General features: G+C 41.9%; 1 protein-coding gene across 1 annotated transcript in view; it reads right to left on the bottom strand.

Annotated features, from left to right (window-relative positions):
- Pip4k2a (phosphatidylinositol-5-phosphate 4-kinase type 2 alpha) overlaps positions 1–17,260 on the bottom strand; it is a 153,695-nt gene that overhangs the window by 5,764 nt on the left and 130,671 nt on the right. The window contains exons 7-8 of the mRNA XM_048367985.1: positions 7,018–7,131; positions 788–1,031 (exon numbers count right to left, since the gene is read on the bottom strand). Coding sequence (XP_048223942.1) covers positions 788–1,031; positions 7,018–7,131 — 358 coding nt within the window. The remainder of the gene's footprint in view (positions 1–787; positions 1,032–7,017; positions 7,132–17,260) is intronic.

The following is a 17,260-nucleotide window of genomic DNA, read 5'->3' as shown; positions in this document are numbered from 1 at the left end:
AAGATAAAAGCAATATTTCTTTAGATGCTCAATCACTTTGACATACAGGATTAGGCTGGGTCCTACTCTAGAAAAGAGAGTCACAGACCCCTTTGGAGGATGGGGGGGGATCAGATTTTCACTCACACTCGACGTGTGCCTGCTCCAAAGAACAGCCCCTAAGGGTCACAGTGCATCGCACACAGGTGCAAGTGCGAAACCATCTGTGATACTACGGACTTAGAAAACAGCTAACGGCTGAGTGCCGGGGCTTACTCCCGTAAGCCTCGCGATTCTGGAGGCTGAAATCGGAGTGAGGAAATTGGTGTGAAGCCAGCCTGCATAGAAAAGTCTGTCAGACTCTTATCTCCAATTACAAAAAGTCAGAAGTGTAGCTCAAAGCACACTGTCAACCTTGAGCAAAAAATTCTAAGGGATAGCACCCAGGCCCTGAGTTCAAGCCCCAGTACATCTGGCGAGAAAAATGAAAATAAAAAAGAGAAAAAATAGTTTAAAGTAAGATTTAAAGCTATGTTATCTATAAATGTGGGTGTCTGATTACACACACACGTAGGTAAGTACTAGAAGCCTGTGTGATAGTCTCATCCCTTCACTTCGCATCAGAGAATTCAATAGCAGAGCTTTCCATTCCTTCTTCACACCTCAGGCCCCAAATCAATGCACTTGGACTCTGCACGACTGGCTCTGCAGAGCAGCATTCCTGTAACCGGGGTTCTGCTGACTGAGAGATCACAATGCAAAGATCAAACCACGGCACATGCAAAAGAGTTGCTATCACTAAGCTTACTCTCATGACATTTAATTCCGTAGACATCAATGCTTGGATCGAACTCGCCGGGAGCCAAGGGTGGTGAGCTGTTGAGCGTATTTCCAGGACTGTCTGGCGGGGTCCCGATGGGGTGTGTGCCGTCACTCTCTCCCTCCTCCTCGCCTTCATTCTCCTCACACTCCACCTCTTCTTGTTCCGCTCTCTCCACATCATGAATCCCCACCAGAAGACTGTAATCCATGAGCTTTAACTGGGCAAGAAACTGGGAGTTTGGAGGTCAGGGAGAGGCATCGTGTCAGTCATTTGTATCTTTACAACTATCAAGATTGAACAAACACGGACTCAAAGCCCAATGGCAATGGCGCACACCTATTATCCTAGCTATGCTGGAGGCTGAGATCTACAGATCTTGGTTCAAAGTCAGTTGGGGCAGAAAAGTCTAGAAGACTCTTACTCCAATAAACCACCAAAAAAATCTGGATGCGGAGCTGTGGCTCAAGTGGTAGAGGGTTAGCCTTGAGCAAAACAACTCAGGGTCAGTGCCTGGGCCCCGGTCAAGCCCCAGGCCTGGCACGCGCGTGCACACACACACACACACACACACACACACACACACACACACACAACGAACATAAACTCAGCCTACATGCATGGAGGAAGGCTACAGGGCGGGGTGCAAGGGTGTCATTGAGGTTCCCCCTCCTATCCTCTTCCAGGATGCTCCCAAAGTCCCAGGCAGTTTCTTCCACTAAAACCCAGCCTCACACTTCAGCTGGTTCTGAGCTCAGATTACTTGCCCTGAAATGCAAAGCTGGATGTGAAAGCTTGCACTTATCACCAAGGCTGGGTTATGTGGAAGAGCAGAGAGCATGCTCAGCATGAAGAAGCCCAGGAGGGAGAGGAGGGAAAGTTTCTCCCAACAATGAAGCCAGAGATTGGGAAATAGCAGGGACCTCCCAAGTAGCTCCAGCAGAGCCCCTGGTAGTTGGGAAAACACTTTGAAATTCAGGACACTCCCCTGGAAAGATTATTGGGCTGCCTGTCACAAACAAGCAAGCCAAATGTCTCAATCATTTGCTTCAGTGAGCCAGGAAGCCCCTCTGTTTTTATCTCACTTCCTTCTGAGGGAAGCAAGGAGGGGACAGAAGATGAAGGTACTTTGCCACCCGGGAGGAGCCACATACCAAACTTCCTGTCTCTCATTCTGTGCTGGTCCAGCCATAGCTGGAATATAAACCTCTGTGAGTCTGGCTACCCAGGCTTGCCAAGTTCTTTGATTTCTCAGATCATGGTCCCTCAGGAGTTGAATTGCTACACCTAGCATGTGCCTAGGTTTGATCCTTTCACCTAGGGTCTTTAGCTGTCTTCCTCCCTCCTGAAGGCCACTCCAGGCAGAGGGGCTGAGGCAGTGCTGGGTTACCAGGGGGCAAAAGCACTCCTCAGAACACTGGGGTGGGGAACAAAAGGGGAGAGTGGAGTCTTCACCAGGCTGGCTCAACTTTGCTGTGTGGCGAGGAAAAGTCCGGCTTTCCTCATCCCTGCTCTTGCTGGGCACTTGGAAGGTTCCTGGGAGATGGTAAAGAACTAGGGGCTCCCTGAGCTTCCCCTTCCGGACTCCTGGAGAGGGAAGGTGTTTTCAAGATGCAAATCTGGTTTAGCCCCATTTATCACAGTGTCCCCTCTCCTCTTCTCTCTGACTTTCGCATCTGCACACGAGGGCTTCCTTTGGGACTTCCTGCTCAGGGATGTTTCCCCCCAACACCTGGAGCTCAGCTCATGTTGTGGGGAGTCTGAATTAGTCCTCTTATCCACCACAGCCTCAAAGGAGCTCTGGTTGTTCTTGCTCCCTTTCTCCCTGGCAGGTGCTGGGCTCCCCAACAAGCAAGAAAATGAGTGCATGCAATTTCTGCTGCTTCTCTATCAATCCACTTCCCCCGCTAAATGACCCACATCGAATAAAAACAAAGAGCAAAACAACAACAAAAATCCTTTGCGGCAGCAAGAGGCAGTAACGATGTGAAGTACAATGAGACTGATCACAATGCAACTGGCTTGTCAGCAACGCACTTTCTACTCTTAGAGACCTTCACATGGCTAACCTCCAAATCTACTTTGCCCTTTGCATGCATTACTACATGCGAGTTCAACTTTGCCATGGCTGACTTTCAAATAACTGTTAAGCTGCCCATGACTGACCTTCAAAAACATGTTTGATCTTCACATGGCTGACCTCCAAAATACACTTTGAGTGTGCTTTAGGCATAAAAGTCAGGGATTTGCTTGTGACTAACTTGACAGGACAGGCAAGGCTGGTGACAGGGCTGGCTGTGTCCCTGGTCAGAGTTCTCATGTCAGGCTGTCCTGAGCAACTTTGCTGAGTCTCCAACCTGTGGTCAGACCTTGCTTTGGTTGCTCTTCCAGGAAAGGGGGAATAAAGGGAAGGTGAGTTCCAGTGATGAAGACCTTGAAGCCCTGGGTGACGTTAAGCATAGTGCTTCAGGGGAATTCGGTGCCATCTCACCGAATCGCAGGTTTTCAAATCTCTAAGACTGGGCAGAAATAGGAAAAGACCAAACATGGGGCCTGGGGCCAGTTTCTGGTGAATATCAGGAACTCAAGATAAATCCACTTTTTCAAAACTGTTTATCCCTTTAAAATTCTTGTCTATCTACCTAATATATACTTTTTTAGTACAGAAGAATTTAAAGTATGAAGACAAAAAATCTTTAGGTTCCCTAGTCTCCTTCATTTTTAATGTCTTCATAATTATGTGTGCCAGGCGGAGGATCTATCTCTTTTTCTTCTAGAATGTCTCATCGTACTGGATCCTTCAATAACAAATTCATTATTATGTCAAATGTGTTTTGTTTCCCCCTTTCGTTCTTTTTGGTGCAGGGCCTCAAGTGTGTTAACACACTCTCTACCTGAGCTACACGCCTAGCCTGTGTCACATCTGTGAGCCAGGCTCTTCCTTGCCATCTTTGTCACCAACTCTTTTGCCAAATGGTGTGGCCAACATGCAGTGAATGAACTATTTTCACAACCGATTTCAAGGATCTTAACTTGTTAACTTTCTTAACACACTTGTTCTACTGAACTGCTACCTCCCAACACATCTGGTTGTTAAACTAGAATTTCTGTCAGCCCTGTGTAGTGTTTGACCACTTATTTAAACTTATCACCTTCCCCTTTTGCAGCTTTCTTTCAAAGAGCAAAGTATCCATTACATTATCACAAACATCTTTACCTTGTATAATTTTATGCCAATTTTATGTTTTATGTCCCTGTGGTTGGGAGTGTGTCCTCAAGTCCTAGTCTTAATGTAGTATTGTCTTCCTCCTCCTCCTTCTTCTTCCTCCCTCTCTCTCTCTCTCTCTCAGAAAGGGTTTATATCTGTTTAGTTTTGTGCAAAGCTCTATAGACAATTCTTTTCTTGAGAAAAAAATCATTTATTGCGCTATAACAAACTCAAAATATTCTAGTAAGCCTTATGAAAAGAAAAACAAATGAAACAAAAAGCCAACAATAACATCTACAACCAAAACCCAAACAAACAAACAAAAAACCCATAGTGCAACTTTTGCAGTGAGGTCAGTCAGCTAAATTAGAAAGCATGGAGCTCATGGCAAAATGAAACTCGAAATTCTAGGCTCAGTGTCAGGATCAAATGTCAAGCTACTTCACCGCAATCACCTGCTTAAAAATTTAATGATGCTCCTGCAAGAATTTTAAAACTAAAGACATGGTTATCAGCCATTGAGAAAATTTTTTAATAAAAGAACACTTTATGCCCTGCCTGCCTTTCAACAAAACAGCCCAGTGTGAGAGCCATGTATGGGGATTAAACTATCCAATCCTTTAATCAACAACATTATTAGAGACAACAAAAGGCTTAAGAGGATCCTCGTGTAGTTCAAATGCCAGTCTGAACTGCTTGAATTACATTCTTTCTGGAGGCTACATGTGATTTGTGATACAAAGCCAAAAAGAAGAAAAGAGAAAAAAAAAATTGGGGTGGTGGTGGGGGGAAGTCATAGATAACCGGAAGGGCTATTTACTATAATTGCTAAACCAATATTATTTTTCAAGATCAGACATTTGCTGATTAATCAGTAAAAACTCAAAAGAGAATATTTCTCCTATGGCACAGTGTTTAATTATCAATTGTGATCAAATTTGACCCCAATGTAAATAGGAAATACTTAACTAATATGCATTTAAATAATCACCACTGACAACTGAGAAAAAAAAATGCTTATTAATAAGAGACCGTGGAGTAGACGTTACATGGTAAAAAGAAGCATTTGTATCTGGCTTTTGTTTTAAAACTAGAAATTTGTATTTTCCCCCAAAAGACCATACTAATGTTTTAATGTGAGCATATATGTGGGAAAGTTTGTTAAATGAACAATAATTGAAATAATCAGGGTGCTGGTGGCTCACTGTAATGCTAAGCTTCTCAGTGGGCTGAGAGCTGAGGATCATAGTTCAAAGCCAGTCTGGGAGGGAAAGTCCTTCAGACTCTTAATCTTCAATTAAACACTAAAAAGCTGGAAGTGGAGCTGTGACTCACGATGTAGAGTGCTAGTCTTGAGGGGAAAAAACAAAAAGCAGCTGAGAGACAGCGCCCAGGCCCTGCGTTCAAGCCACAGGGTAGGCACCAAAAACTTAAAAAAAAAAAAAAGAGTAAACTTGAATTTGGTCAGCCTGAGTGTTCTGCAATGAAAAGAGTGGGTAGACAATTAAAAAGTAAATTAAAACACGACTTCTCCCTTGGTGAAGAATCAAATGCATAGCATTCATTCTTTGGCTCTAGTCATTTTAATTGTTTTTGTCTAATGACATGGAAAAGAAAGCCTTTCCAGAGTTCCCTCTGAGTAGGATTTCAAAGTAAAAAGAAAAAGCACACACCTATAAACAAAAGTTACAGGCAAGAGAACCCTAGTTTAGTGACGGCCTGAATTAGCATTCTTTCTGTGTTGTATTTTAACTCAATAACATCCATTTCAGAGTTTATTTCTAAAAGGAGTAAGTAAGGAAGCCCAACAGAAAAGCTGTAGGGCCTTTACACTAAGCAAAGTGATAGAAGGAAGTGGATTAAAAAAAAAATCCCTAAACAAAACAGCATTTAAAGAGGAATCCTGTTCATGATAGACCAAGCCCTTCAGAATACTGGGTCTTATTTCCTAGTACCCTCTGTATGACTCTGTGGCACAGTGCTCCATGCTAAGTCCTGTGGCAGAGCAGGGCTGGCTGTCTGGCCGCAGGGCCCTGTTCATGATGGCTGGTGGGAATCTTCAACCATGAGCGGACTGGGGCTGTGCTCAGTAGCCCCGAGAGGTGCGCTGGAAGGAAGAATGCCAACACTTGGAGAGTTACTAAACATTCCGTGTGGACATGCTCTGTTCCTTGAAAGTCTCCAGCATGCCCAGCCCTGGTCCTCTCACACTGCATAGATGCTGTGGGCAGGTAGGGCACCCCAAAGCTGTCCCCACCCAGCAGATGACAGCAGGTCCTTCTGGTCTTTATCATCCTGAACTCTGGCATACTGCATTTTTATTATTAATTAATTAATTAATTAATTGTCAAAGTGATGTACAGAGGGGTTGCAGTTTCATATGTAAGGAAGTGAGTTCATTTCTTATCCGACTTGTTACCTCCTCCCTCATTTTTCGCCCACCTTCGCCCTTCCCCACTTCACTCCCCACCCCCAAGTTGTACAGTTGATTTATAGCATATAGTTTTCTAAGTACTGCTGTTGCACTGGTTAGCCTTTTACCCTTTGTCTATCCATTTTGATGTTCCCCTCCCTTCCCTAGTTCCAATAAACGTATATACAATACCCAGGGTACCGACAGCAGTTACAGTGACATCAGGGGTAAAACCATGGGGAATAAAGACAAAAGAAAATGGCACAATAGCTCAATAGCTATGTACATATAAACGCGTAAGATGAGGCTAAGTGAAGTGAAAGGGTTGCTATGAAATTGTTGTTTGCTAGTGAAATTGTTGTTGCTATGTCCAATGTACCATGTGAAATTGTGGCATACTACATTTTAAAACCAAATAGTATATTGTGATGTCTATCTGTATGTGAACTGGTGTGTGTGTGTGTGTGTGTGTGTGTGTGTGTGTGTGTGTGTAGTTTGTTGTACTGGCAGATTTAAATAGATGTCTTAAAAAGCTCATGAAAATGAACAGCACTGACTCCAATGCATGGACATGTCCTTGTCATTCATTTTTCTTACCTCAACATCCTTTTTCAGTTTTTCCAGAAACACCTTTTTGTTGCTGTCATCAATGTAAATCTTTTGGCCTTCATTAATGAAATCATTATCCTTTAAAGTTGGCAGTTCTTTGGCCTAAAACAAATGAAAAGAAAAAGGAGAAAGAAGCTTGAATAAAATCTAAACATGAACATACCCATTTTGGAAATGGAGGTTTGCCCTGTCCAACACAGAGGTTTCACCCACGGCAATAAGGTGTGAGACACCGCCAGGGGGCACCAGTGAGCTGCAGCTGCTGGATGCATGCCCACTGGGAATGGGGGTTAAATGTGCTTCCTGTTGTAAGGCTCCCTGTGACACATTTCAGGTATTTCCTAAGAGGGAACCCAACTTCACTCATACATGAAGTCCTCCAAGTACAGAAGTTGTATTCTTCGTACTTCACTGAGAACCTTCCATTTTCTTACTGGTTCAACCCAACTTTACCATTCCCTTCACTTCTGGGTGGGCCTGGCTGGGCTCTGGTTACAGATAGTATGTTCTCTCGTGGCAGAATCACACCTTCACTTTGAGTTGGGGGGAACTGCATCCAGAGGCTCCCCATCTGCCCTTCCAAACCCTTCCGCTCTCCACTCACTACAGAAGTTCTGTTCTTGTCTGGACAATGGCAAAGGACACACTTCTTGTAACACAGTGCTATTAAAATCATGTTTCATTCTACCCTTTGTAAATATACAAGGGGTTGAGCTAACAGGGAGGACCACACTCCTACCAAGTGATAACGAGCAACTTAATGGATTATGGAAAAAACACAAAATTAAGACCCAAGCATGTTGTGCTGCAGTAAATTGGCATCTAGTTTTGAAAGTGTTTATTATTCAGCTTCACTTTGGGCAACCTGCATTCTGGGAGAGCTAACAAAAACAAAACAATCAAGCCTCCATCCTCAACTCTTTCCAGCCAGCCATAGCTTATTTTGTTCCCTTGAAAGAAATGCAATGTAATACACTGCATTTCTTTGTGTAATATGATAATGAAGCCAGAATGGGTATTTTACTCTTAAGTATAAACCAGATGAGAGAAAAAATGGTCCAAGGAAACAATTCTTTCTGGTTCCACATTGCTCCCTGCTAAAGAAAACGATATTGAACCATCTTTTAGATGCTTGAACTGAACACGTTTCCCCCCTCTCACTTTTATAAAGCATACATATCTAGGTAAATATAGTCACATTGATCTATATATACATATAGATGTGTGTATCTATGCAGTTCTAAATTAGTACCTTTGGGCTAGTTGGTTTAACTTTGAAAAGAGAAATTTTTGCCTGTTTTGCAACTTTGAATTAGTAATTGTGAAAACAATGATACTTACAAAGCAGGCGTAGTAAGTCTCAGAAATTCACTCCAATAGGGAATGCTGAATTATTGTTATGTACAAGGGTGCCAACATAATAGCAAAATTTTCTGTTGTAAAGGACTTTGTAATCTGGTATGGGAGGAGACATGATAGCAAGTAGGTAGAAGAGACAGTATAGGATCAGGCCTGGTGGTACACACCTGGAATCCCATCTACTCAGGAGGCAGAGAAGGGAGAATCACAGTTGAGACTGGTGAGGTAAAGTTAGTGAGATACTATCTGAACAATAAAACTAAAAACACATGTGGCTGACGTAGTTAAGCACTTGCTTAGCATTTGTAAGGTCTCAAGTTCAATCCCCAGTATTTTCATCTCCTAAAAAAAAATAAATAAAAGAAAAAAGGAAGAGGGAAAAAGAAGTCAGCGTGAATTACAGAAGATATACAGAAAAAAAGATCAAGATTCTAGGGGGAGATGGATCTTTCAAAAAACATTTATTCTGACACAGAGTCATGAAGAAATAAAAGTGCCATTCATAAAAAAATGAGTGGACTGTCTGAATCCATCATTCATAATTTAAAAATAATGTAATAAATGAAAACCGTAAAAACCCAGAATGCCTTTCTTCAGGAGGCAGCCATTGAAGTTTCATGGATGTGTCACGCACATAGGACTTAGAACGTAACGGTCAGAGTTCTGAAGTAAATACAAGGCAAGGCGTTGAGGTGGAGCAAACTCAACCTGAGGGTGTAAGAAGATGGGCATTACCCCAAAGACGACATTAGGGGCACTTGAAAGTGAAGGGTTGCAGCCAGACCTACACCCCAAAACAGAGGAACCACAGACAGACTGGGAAGGTCCAGGCAGACATTTGGACGTGTCTGTGTAAGCGTGGAGTAAGCATTAGAGTTGCCTCAGGCCGAGTGTGGTGGGACCAGTCTTGTAATCTCAGTTACTCAGGAGGAGGAGATTGGGAGGACTGAAGTTTGAGGCCAGCCAGGCAAAAAGTTAGGCACTCCATCTCCATCAGGATGATTGGTCCTGCCTGTGAGCCAAGTTACATGGAAGGGATAACGAAGGGGATCACAATCGGAGGTTAGCACTAGGCATCAGCATGAGAGTCTATCTGAAAAAGAACCAAAGTAAACAACAAAAGGGCTGGCGGTGTGGCTCAAGGGGTAGAGTGCTTGTGTAGCAAGCAGAAGGCCCAGATTTAAACCCCAGTACCACCACCACCAAAGAACAAATGCAAACTCATTTGTACATGTAAAAAAAGATAGGAGAGAAACTTTTTGTTGTAGTTTCGGGTAAATTTAAGAAACGTGAAGATGGTGAAAACAGACCACCAACACATGAGAAGTGTTTGTAACACAGGTCACATTAATGAAGACGAAGGTCACCCTAGCAGAATCAGCTCATGTGACAGGAAAAGTCTAACCCGCCTCATAAAACTCTGAACACCTCGTACTGCGTTGTAAGCTGGCTTGCAAGTTTCATAGGCACCAGGGATGTATTTAGGTTGGATCAAGTTCAGCAAAGGGCAAACAGATTGGTTTAAAAGACTTAAGGGCTTATTGAAAGGCTCAAGAGGCGAAGATGGGTCCTTCACTAGGCAGCTGTGTGAGAACAGTCTGACAAACACCCACCTCCCAGTTTGTCCTAAGACTGGGCTTACAGCCGCACACACTGAAGCCATGAATCTCCAGTTCCAGCCCCAAATCTACCTCTTACTTGCCAGAGACCTGGGACCAGTTCCTAGACCTCTCTTAGCTGTTTTCTAATGTGAAGGAGTAGGGAAAACACCCACTATCACATGCAGTGGCTGTAATTCAAGTACCTGTAGTCTTAAGTACCTCATGGGAGTCATCTGCACCTGCTCATTCCCTTCACTCTTTGCAACAATGTGAACCATCACTCTTACCCACATTTCACAGCCCAGGGAAATGATGTGACCTAACTACAGCCCCACAGCTTGACAACTGAGGAGCTGGGATGGGCACCCAGCCAGCCAGACTCTTAGTCATCCCACCAAAGGGAGATGTGTGCTGAGAATTCAACCACCACAACTACCACCATCACCACTGCCAATCAGCACTTCCATAATCACCACCATCACCATCACTACCACCACCACAACACAGTTATAAGTACCACCATCATCTGGACACCATCACAATAATCACCACTACCACCATCACCACAAGCACCATCATTGCCATTATCATTACCATCGATGTAAGAATTCACCCAATTGTATGGATTCAAGACTGGTATGACATATTGAGAAACATGATTGAAAATGAAATACTTTCTTTAAGAACATTTTTTTTCTAAGAACTAGATGAGCAAGATTATGTGACATGACATAGATTCATACCCAGAAAAACCTTACTGCTTATAAGTTAATGGCTTTAAACTCCCAATGTAAAACTGCCCACAAAGACCAGGCATGGTGGCTCAAGCCTGTAATCCTAATTACAGGGGAGATAGAGCCTGAGGGATTGCAGTTTGAGGCCAACATGGCCACAAAAGTTCCAAGGAGCCTATCTCATGCAATGACTGGGTATAGTCACATACACCTGTCATCCCCAGCAATGCAAGGAAGCACAAGTAAGAGGGTCACGGCCAAAAGTTGGCCTGGGCAGAGAGTAAGACTCTACCATAAAATAACCCATGCACAGAGGCTGCAGGCATGGCTCGTGTGGTAGAGTGCCTGCCTAGCAAGTGAGAGTCCTGGGTTCAATTTCTAGCACTGCCAAAAAGGAATAAACAGCCCACAAAGGCGATGTCTACAGAGAAACACAAACTAATTGTGGGCAGTGACATCTGAATGAAGCAATGGCGTCCTACTCAAACAGGACATGTTAACTTCTTAGAGTAATAAAGTCTGTAAAATTTGGTATTTATTAAATACATGGAATCAAATTTATGTGTGTGTATATATATGTATATATATATGTATATATGGTCAAAGATAGAAATTTGCTAACATTTGTCTTACCTTAATTTTCTATGAATTAGTTTTTCTCAGTGAGTACATTATAATAGTGGATAATTTAGTGAATGTTATTTTGCTGACCTAAAGCAAAAATCTGTAACTGGAAGCTTAGAAAATATAACAGACACAGGGAGTCATGAACTCAGTCTTAGAGAGCAGAGAACACCCTAACTTCTAATTTGCTATGAGCTGCAAAGGAAAAATAGTTTTGCTATTGGTGTGTGTGTGTGTGTGTGTGTGTGTGTGTGTGTGTGTGTGTGTGTGTGTGTGCTGGTTCTGGGACCTAAATTCAGTTTTGATATTGGTGTGTGTGTGTGTGTGTGTGCTGGTACTGGGACCTAAATTCAGGGCCTAGGCACTGTGTCTTAGTTTTTGTGCTCAAAGCTGATGTTCTCCACTTTCAAATTTGGGATGGTTAATTGGAGATAAGAGTCTTAATGGAATTTCCTGCCTGAGCTGGCTTTGAACTCTGTGATCCTCAGAGCTCAGCCTCCTGAGTAGCTAGGATTACAGGCCTGAGCCACTGGGGCCTATTTATAAATATCTCTGACACGTTTTTGGCTTCATTTAAAGAAGCCAAACCTCCTTTAAAAATTATAAACTGGGGGCTGGGGATATGGCCTAGTGGCAAGAGAGCTTGCCTCGTATACATGAGGCCCTGGGTTCGATTCCCCAGCACCACATATACAGAAAACGGCCAGAAATGGCGCTGTGGCTCAAGTGGCAGAGTGCTAGCCTTGAGCAAAAAGGAAGCCAGGGACAGTGCTCAGGCCCTGAGTCCAAGGCCCAGGACTGGCCAAAAAAAAAAAAAAAATTATAAACTGTCTGTATGTAAGTATGCATTCTTCAGTGCAAGAAGCACGCAATATGTAACAATATTATTCCTGGTCAGAAAGGCATATGTGTAACTAAAAGAAAAACAGCTTGAAGAAACAGTACATGGATAATTCTTTAGCTGTATCAAAGCCTCTGCTTATGCAGTTACTGGTAATTCCCCATGGATCAATAAAAGTTATCCATGTTCCCCAAGGACAGATCTGGCCAGCAGTTTAAGATTTAAAAATATTCAGAGCAGTGACAAAGGTTAGTGCTCTCTTATTTAGAAATGACCACAGGTCTCCGTGGACAGCTCAGTAGACAAAGACCATGGATGGTGATATGCCAGAGAGAAGTTTCCAAATCGCATGGGAACAGAGAAGAGACTGCTTGTTTCTCAGAAAAACTGGAAGGAAAGAAGATAAAAAGCTAGAATTCACTCATTTCTGTTTAAGGTAAAAACTTATTATTTAGTACTTTCATACTTAGAAATTTCAAATTACTATACATTTTTTGCAATCTATACAAATAAACAATAAGCAAATGGCTTAGTGAAATGATTCGAATGTTATTTATTTTAAACAGGAGCGTGATCATATGCTTATTTCTTTGATTAGCTATAAAAATGGCCATCTGTGTGAAATTTAGAGTGCTAGGCTACTTTGCTAGTAAAGTCAGAAATTATACAGAAATTTGCTTTTGGTGAGATTTTAAAATTGAATGATCTTTTAGACCACAATTTAAAAAAAAATCATTTAAGAAATCTTAAATCTGTATCTACAGTCAGGAACATTTACTTTAAATACACAGAATTCAAACTAAAAATGGCACTGAATTTTACTATCACACTATACACCCAAAGGGACAGCTGGACTCTTCAAAATGACCATTAACTCCGGAAAAGCAAAGAGAAAAAAAAAATACTTCTTTTACCACACGGAGGGGCTCACATCGATGGAATTCAGAGCCAAGTTCTGCAAGGGAGCCTCACTGGGAAGATGAAATGAACCCGGTCACACTTGAGTGTTTAATGCAAACAGGATTTTGGCACCAGAAGGTTTCAATGCAAAGGATAATACATATCAGAGCACTCTGTGATTAAAGGACTTACATGGCAGAACGAAATGAATTTTTCTTCGATGTGCTCATTTGGCAACCCATTTTTTTAAAAAAAATAAATCTAATTGTGAGCCTTGATGTCCAGTATTCCTTTGATGGGCTGTTTCTGTGGCACAACAAGCTGAATGCACAACTTGAAAAATAAAGACTAATTATTGTCTTAGGGCAGAGACCGGCCAGGTCCCTATTTTGTTTTTCAACCCAAGTTTACCTAAATGAAAGGACTTTGTGAGACAGGCTAAAATTCCTCTCAGTATGCCTGCCAAAAAAACTTCATAAAAGTCATAGTCGATAAAATTGGAAATACATACTCTAGAAGTATTTCTGGGAGGGAGAGAATTTTAGGTAATCTTGATATATGTGTGCTATCGATTTTGGCGTAATAAGAGATGCTAGAGATTTATAATAGAATCAGTTCTGCTTTCCCAAAGCAGCTAAGCCACAAATTTGATACATGGAAAGGCAAATTAGTGACTGAGGATAAAGTTGACAAAGAAGTAGCAAGGATAACAGGTGTGTGTTGGCAAAAGAACACATAACATAAACACACAACATAAGCAAGATGACTGCCTTAAGTTCTTGGCTTGGGAAATGACCCCATTACCAACTTCCAACTTCCACAATAAAAACCATGAGAAATGTATATAGGCATCTAGGACCAGGCCAAGATTGGATTTGAAAGTTGCATTCTTTTAATTTCAAATCTGTCGCTCTACATTTAGATTGCAAGAAGAAAATATTCTACTGAATATACTACTGAAATAGTACTGTAATTAAGATCCACAGCACACTGGGTAATTTCTAAGTTTTCCATTTAGAGTTGTTAAGGATGCTGAGACCCAGCTGTTAGTTGTTTTCTCTAAAATTCCTTAGCTGATAGGTTAAAAAAATTACTTTTTTTCACTAATAGTCCTACCTTTATGAGTATAACTCTAAGTAGCCATGTCAAAAATGAAAGTTTGGCCTTCCTCCACAAGCTATGTGGTCATAGTTGAAACTGTCTGCCAGACCTACAAAATCGCACCTTCTAAACATGTTGTTTTTACAACCTTATCAGAAGATTATGCTGCCTGGATGTCTATAGTGATAATCTAAACAGCAAAAGCTGAAAATTCAAGAAGCTTGCTGAGCACTGTTGTTTCTAGTTTAATACTTGGAAAACAGGATTATTTTATAAGAATTATCTGCTTGCAGAAAGTTGGCTTACATTCAGGCCATATGCTAAGCTTTACATGCCTTCTCTAGAGCCTAACTTTTTTTTCTAGAATTGTATGAGCTCCTAGCTTTAAAAAAAGAAAAAGTTTCTACATGTCTAGTAGCCCTCCTCCTCGCCCCCGCCCCCTTCCATGTATGCTAGTGAAAGTCTGAGTTCATGCCAGTGAAATAAAAATTAAGGAGATTGAGAGTTTATGCGGCGCTCTAGGCAGCAAGTTGGAGAAGTTTCAGGACTTTAAGGCTCTCATCTGAGGGAGAATTTGGAAAATGATCACGAGAGTCATTTCATGAGATCCTCTCTTTTTCTCTTTTGCCAGGCTCACCAGCCTGAAAAAATATCAAGGGGATTAAAGCCAAAACAAAATTTAAAAAAACAACCAAAAACCTCCCACTTTTGGGCTGTGTCACTCAGTAGCAGAGTGCTCGTGTGCTTGTATTGCATGCATAAGACTGGGTTCGATCCCCAGTATCACCAAAAGCAGAAACAGCAACAAAAATATTCCTTCCCAGATTAGCCCAGTAGTTTAGACAGTGCGTTGTTTCCATTTGTTTAGACATCTGCTGATAGAATGGTTCAGAATGCTTTTCTATCAGTAGTAGCCCCGCCAATCCCCCACCCCATTCATAGAACAGATGCGATTTTAGTGATTGTCAAGTCCAGCACTTCTCTAAGTGAGGTCAGCTTCTGAAAAGAATTTCTGAAGGAATCCAGAAATTATTGGAAAAGATTTTCACTAACACTGAAGTGTAAGAATCAAGGAAGCAAAGAAATCCTTTAGCTTTACAAATGATCAAACTTCAACCCCTACAATTCTAATAATGGCATTCCCCTTCCTTCTCCGATTCTTTGACTCCAGTACCTTTGTCCCATAACAGCCCTTTCATAAAACATCTGTCTATGAAGCAGGAGTTACTGTTGCTCCCCTTAAGAACTAGGGCTGGAGTTGGGAATGTGGCTCAGTGATATAGCTCTTTCATGCCTAGCATGTGTGAAGTTCTGAGTCTCTTTCTCTCTCATTCATTTTGGTATTAGGGACTTGTACTCTGACTTCTTGCCCCAAGGCTGGTGCTTTCCCACTTGAGCCACATTTCCATTTCTGGCTCTTTGCTGGTTAATGGGAATAAGAATCTTGGGCAGTTTTCTGCTCAGAATGGCTTTAAACTGCACTTGTCAGATCCTAACCTCCAGAGTAGCTAGGATTACAGGCACGAGCCACCACTACCTGGGCTTAGAAGGCCCTTTCTAAGGAAGAGCTGGAGACATTTCAGAAAAACATGACTATGTTTTTCTTTTAACTGCAGTCCAAAGGACCACCTAGAGGTAGTAATTCATTAGAATTCATGACAATTTAAAGGCCATGAAATAAATGGAGAAAACTGCTTTAGGAAAGCTTTTTTTTTAAAAAAAAAATAAAGATAAAAGGTGGTATTAATGATGAGTTCTCTTGAACCTTCAGTAATCGGTAAAATGTCCCAGACAGGCCAGCCTCTTCATTGCCAGTACAATGCACAATGCCTAAGAATTTACAAGGCAGCTTTTCGTCGCCCATCGTCAAAGTGTCAACAGTGATGATTGCCAATAGAGTTACACAAATGCCAATTGCAGGGCAGCTGTTTTCTTTCATGGGTTCCAGAGAGAACTCATGGCTGTATTTCCTTATTGTGACCCTATGACCCCATTATACAGACTCTCCTTTACCCAATAAAATCAGACATGCGTTTGGAGAAGAACTGTGCAGAACAATGTACAAAATGCATATTTGTGTAAATCCCCAGGACACATACACACACACACACACACACACACACACACACACACACACACACACACACTCTCCCCCCCTCCCCCAGTCAGGTCAACTCCCCCAGAGATCAAGTGAGTGCAGTTATGTTTTCTTTTACTTGCCCCGATTCCCTGCTGAGTCGCTCGCTTGCTGGCAGCATGCTAAGACTGTCATTTGTAAAAAGCAGTCCGCTCAGCTATAATTACTAATTTGATGTCACACTGGAATTGCTTTGCAGCTGTGAAAAGATCGACCACCAGGGAGATTCGCATTTCTCGGTCTCATTTAGAGAAGCTGAAACTGCTGGAGCCGTGAATGGAAGATGCCCTTCCATTAAAAAGGAAAGAATTAAGGAATAAAACAAGTCATAGCAGCTGTCAGCATTTGACAATGGTTAAAAAAAAAAAGGGAAAGCACTCTTCTGTTCTTTAAATTTTTTTTTCAAGACGTCTGTACATGCATGTTCTGATACTTGTTGCCATGAAAGCGATTCCATGATTGTTGGGATATTATGCTAATGCAAATCACGCTAATTATGTGTCAAGAATGAAATCCGAGGGATGGGACCTGTCTGCACTGCTATCACTAAATATTTGAAATGACAGTTTCAAAACTAGTCATCAACAAGTTAAAAAGTATGCAGAATTAAATAATGACGCCAATGAAAGGAAATGAAAGCAGAGCAAGCGCTGGGGTGACTAATGAAGCCGTGTCTGGGGAGACCCTTTCTGAAATGTACCTTACACTGTGACTGCAATGGAAATAATTTTCTTGCGTATCACTGCCTTTCATTTCTAAAAGGCTAAAATGGAGGAGGACGGCTATTTTTAGTCTTCAAGCATTTCAAAGCTGCGGTCCAGGGATCCTTCTGATAGCATTTATAGCTTTCTTTGTGGACACAAAGAATGCTCAACTTTTTGGGAAGAGTCAAAACTGGTCATGAAAAAAAACACACCCAAAAGTTGGCAGGAAA

The sequence above is a fragment of the Perognathus longimembris genome, chromosome 18 (assembly GCF_023159225.1).
Source record: "Perognathus longimembris pacificus isolate PPM17 chromosome 18, ASM2315922v1, whole genome shotgun sequence".
NCBI lineage: Eukaryota > Metazoa > Chordata > Mammalia > Rodentia > Heteromyidae > Perognathus > Perognathus longimembris.
Note: the sequence above shows the minus strand (reverse complement) of the source record. Positions and strands in the feature narration are given on the sequence as shown.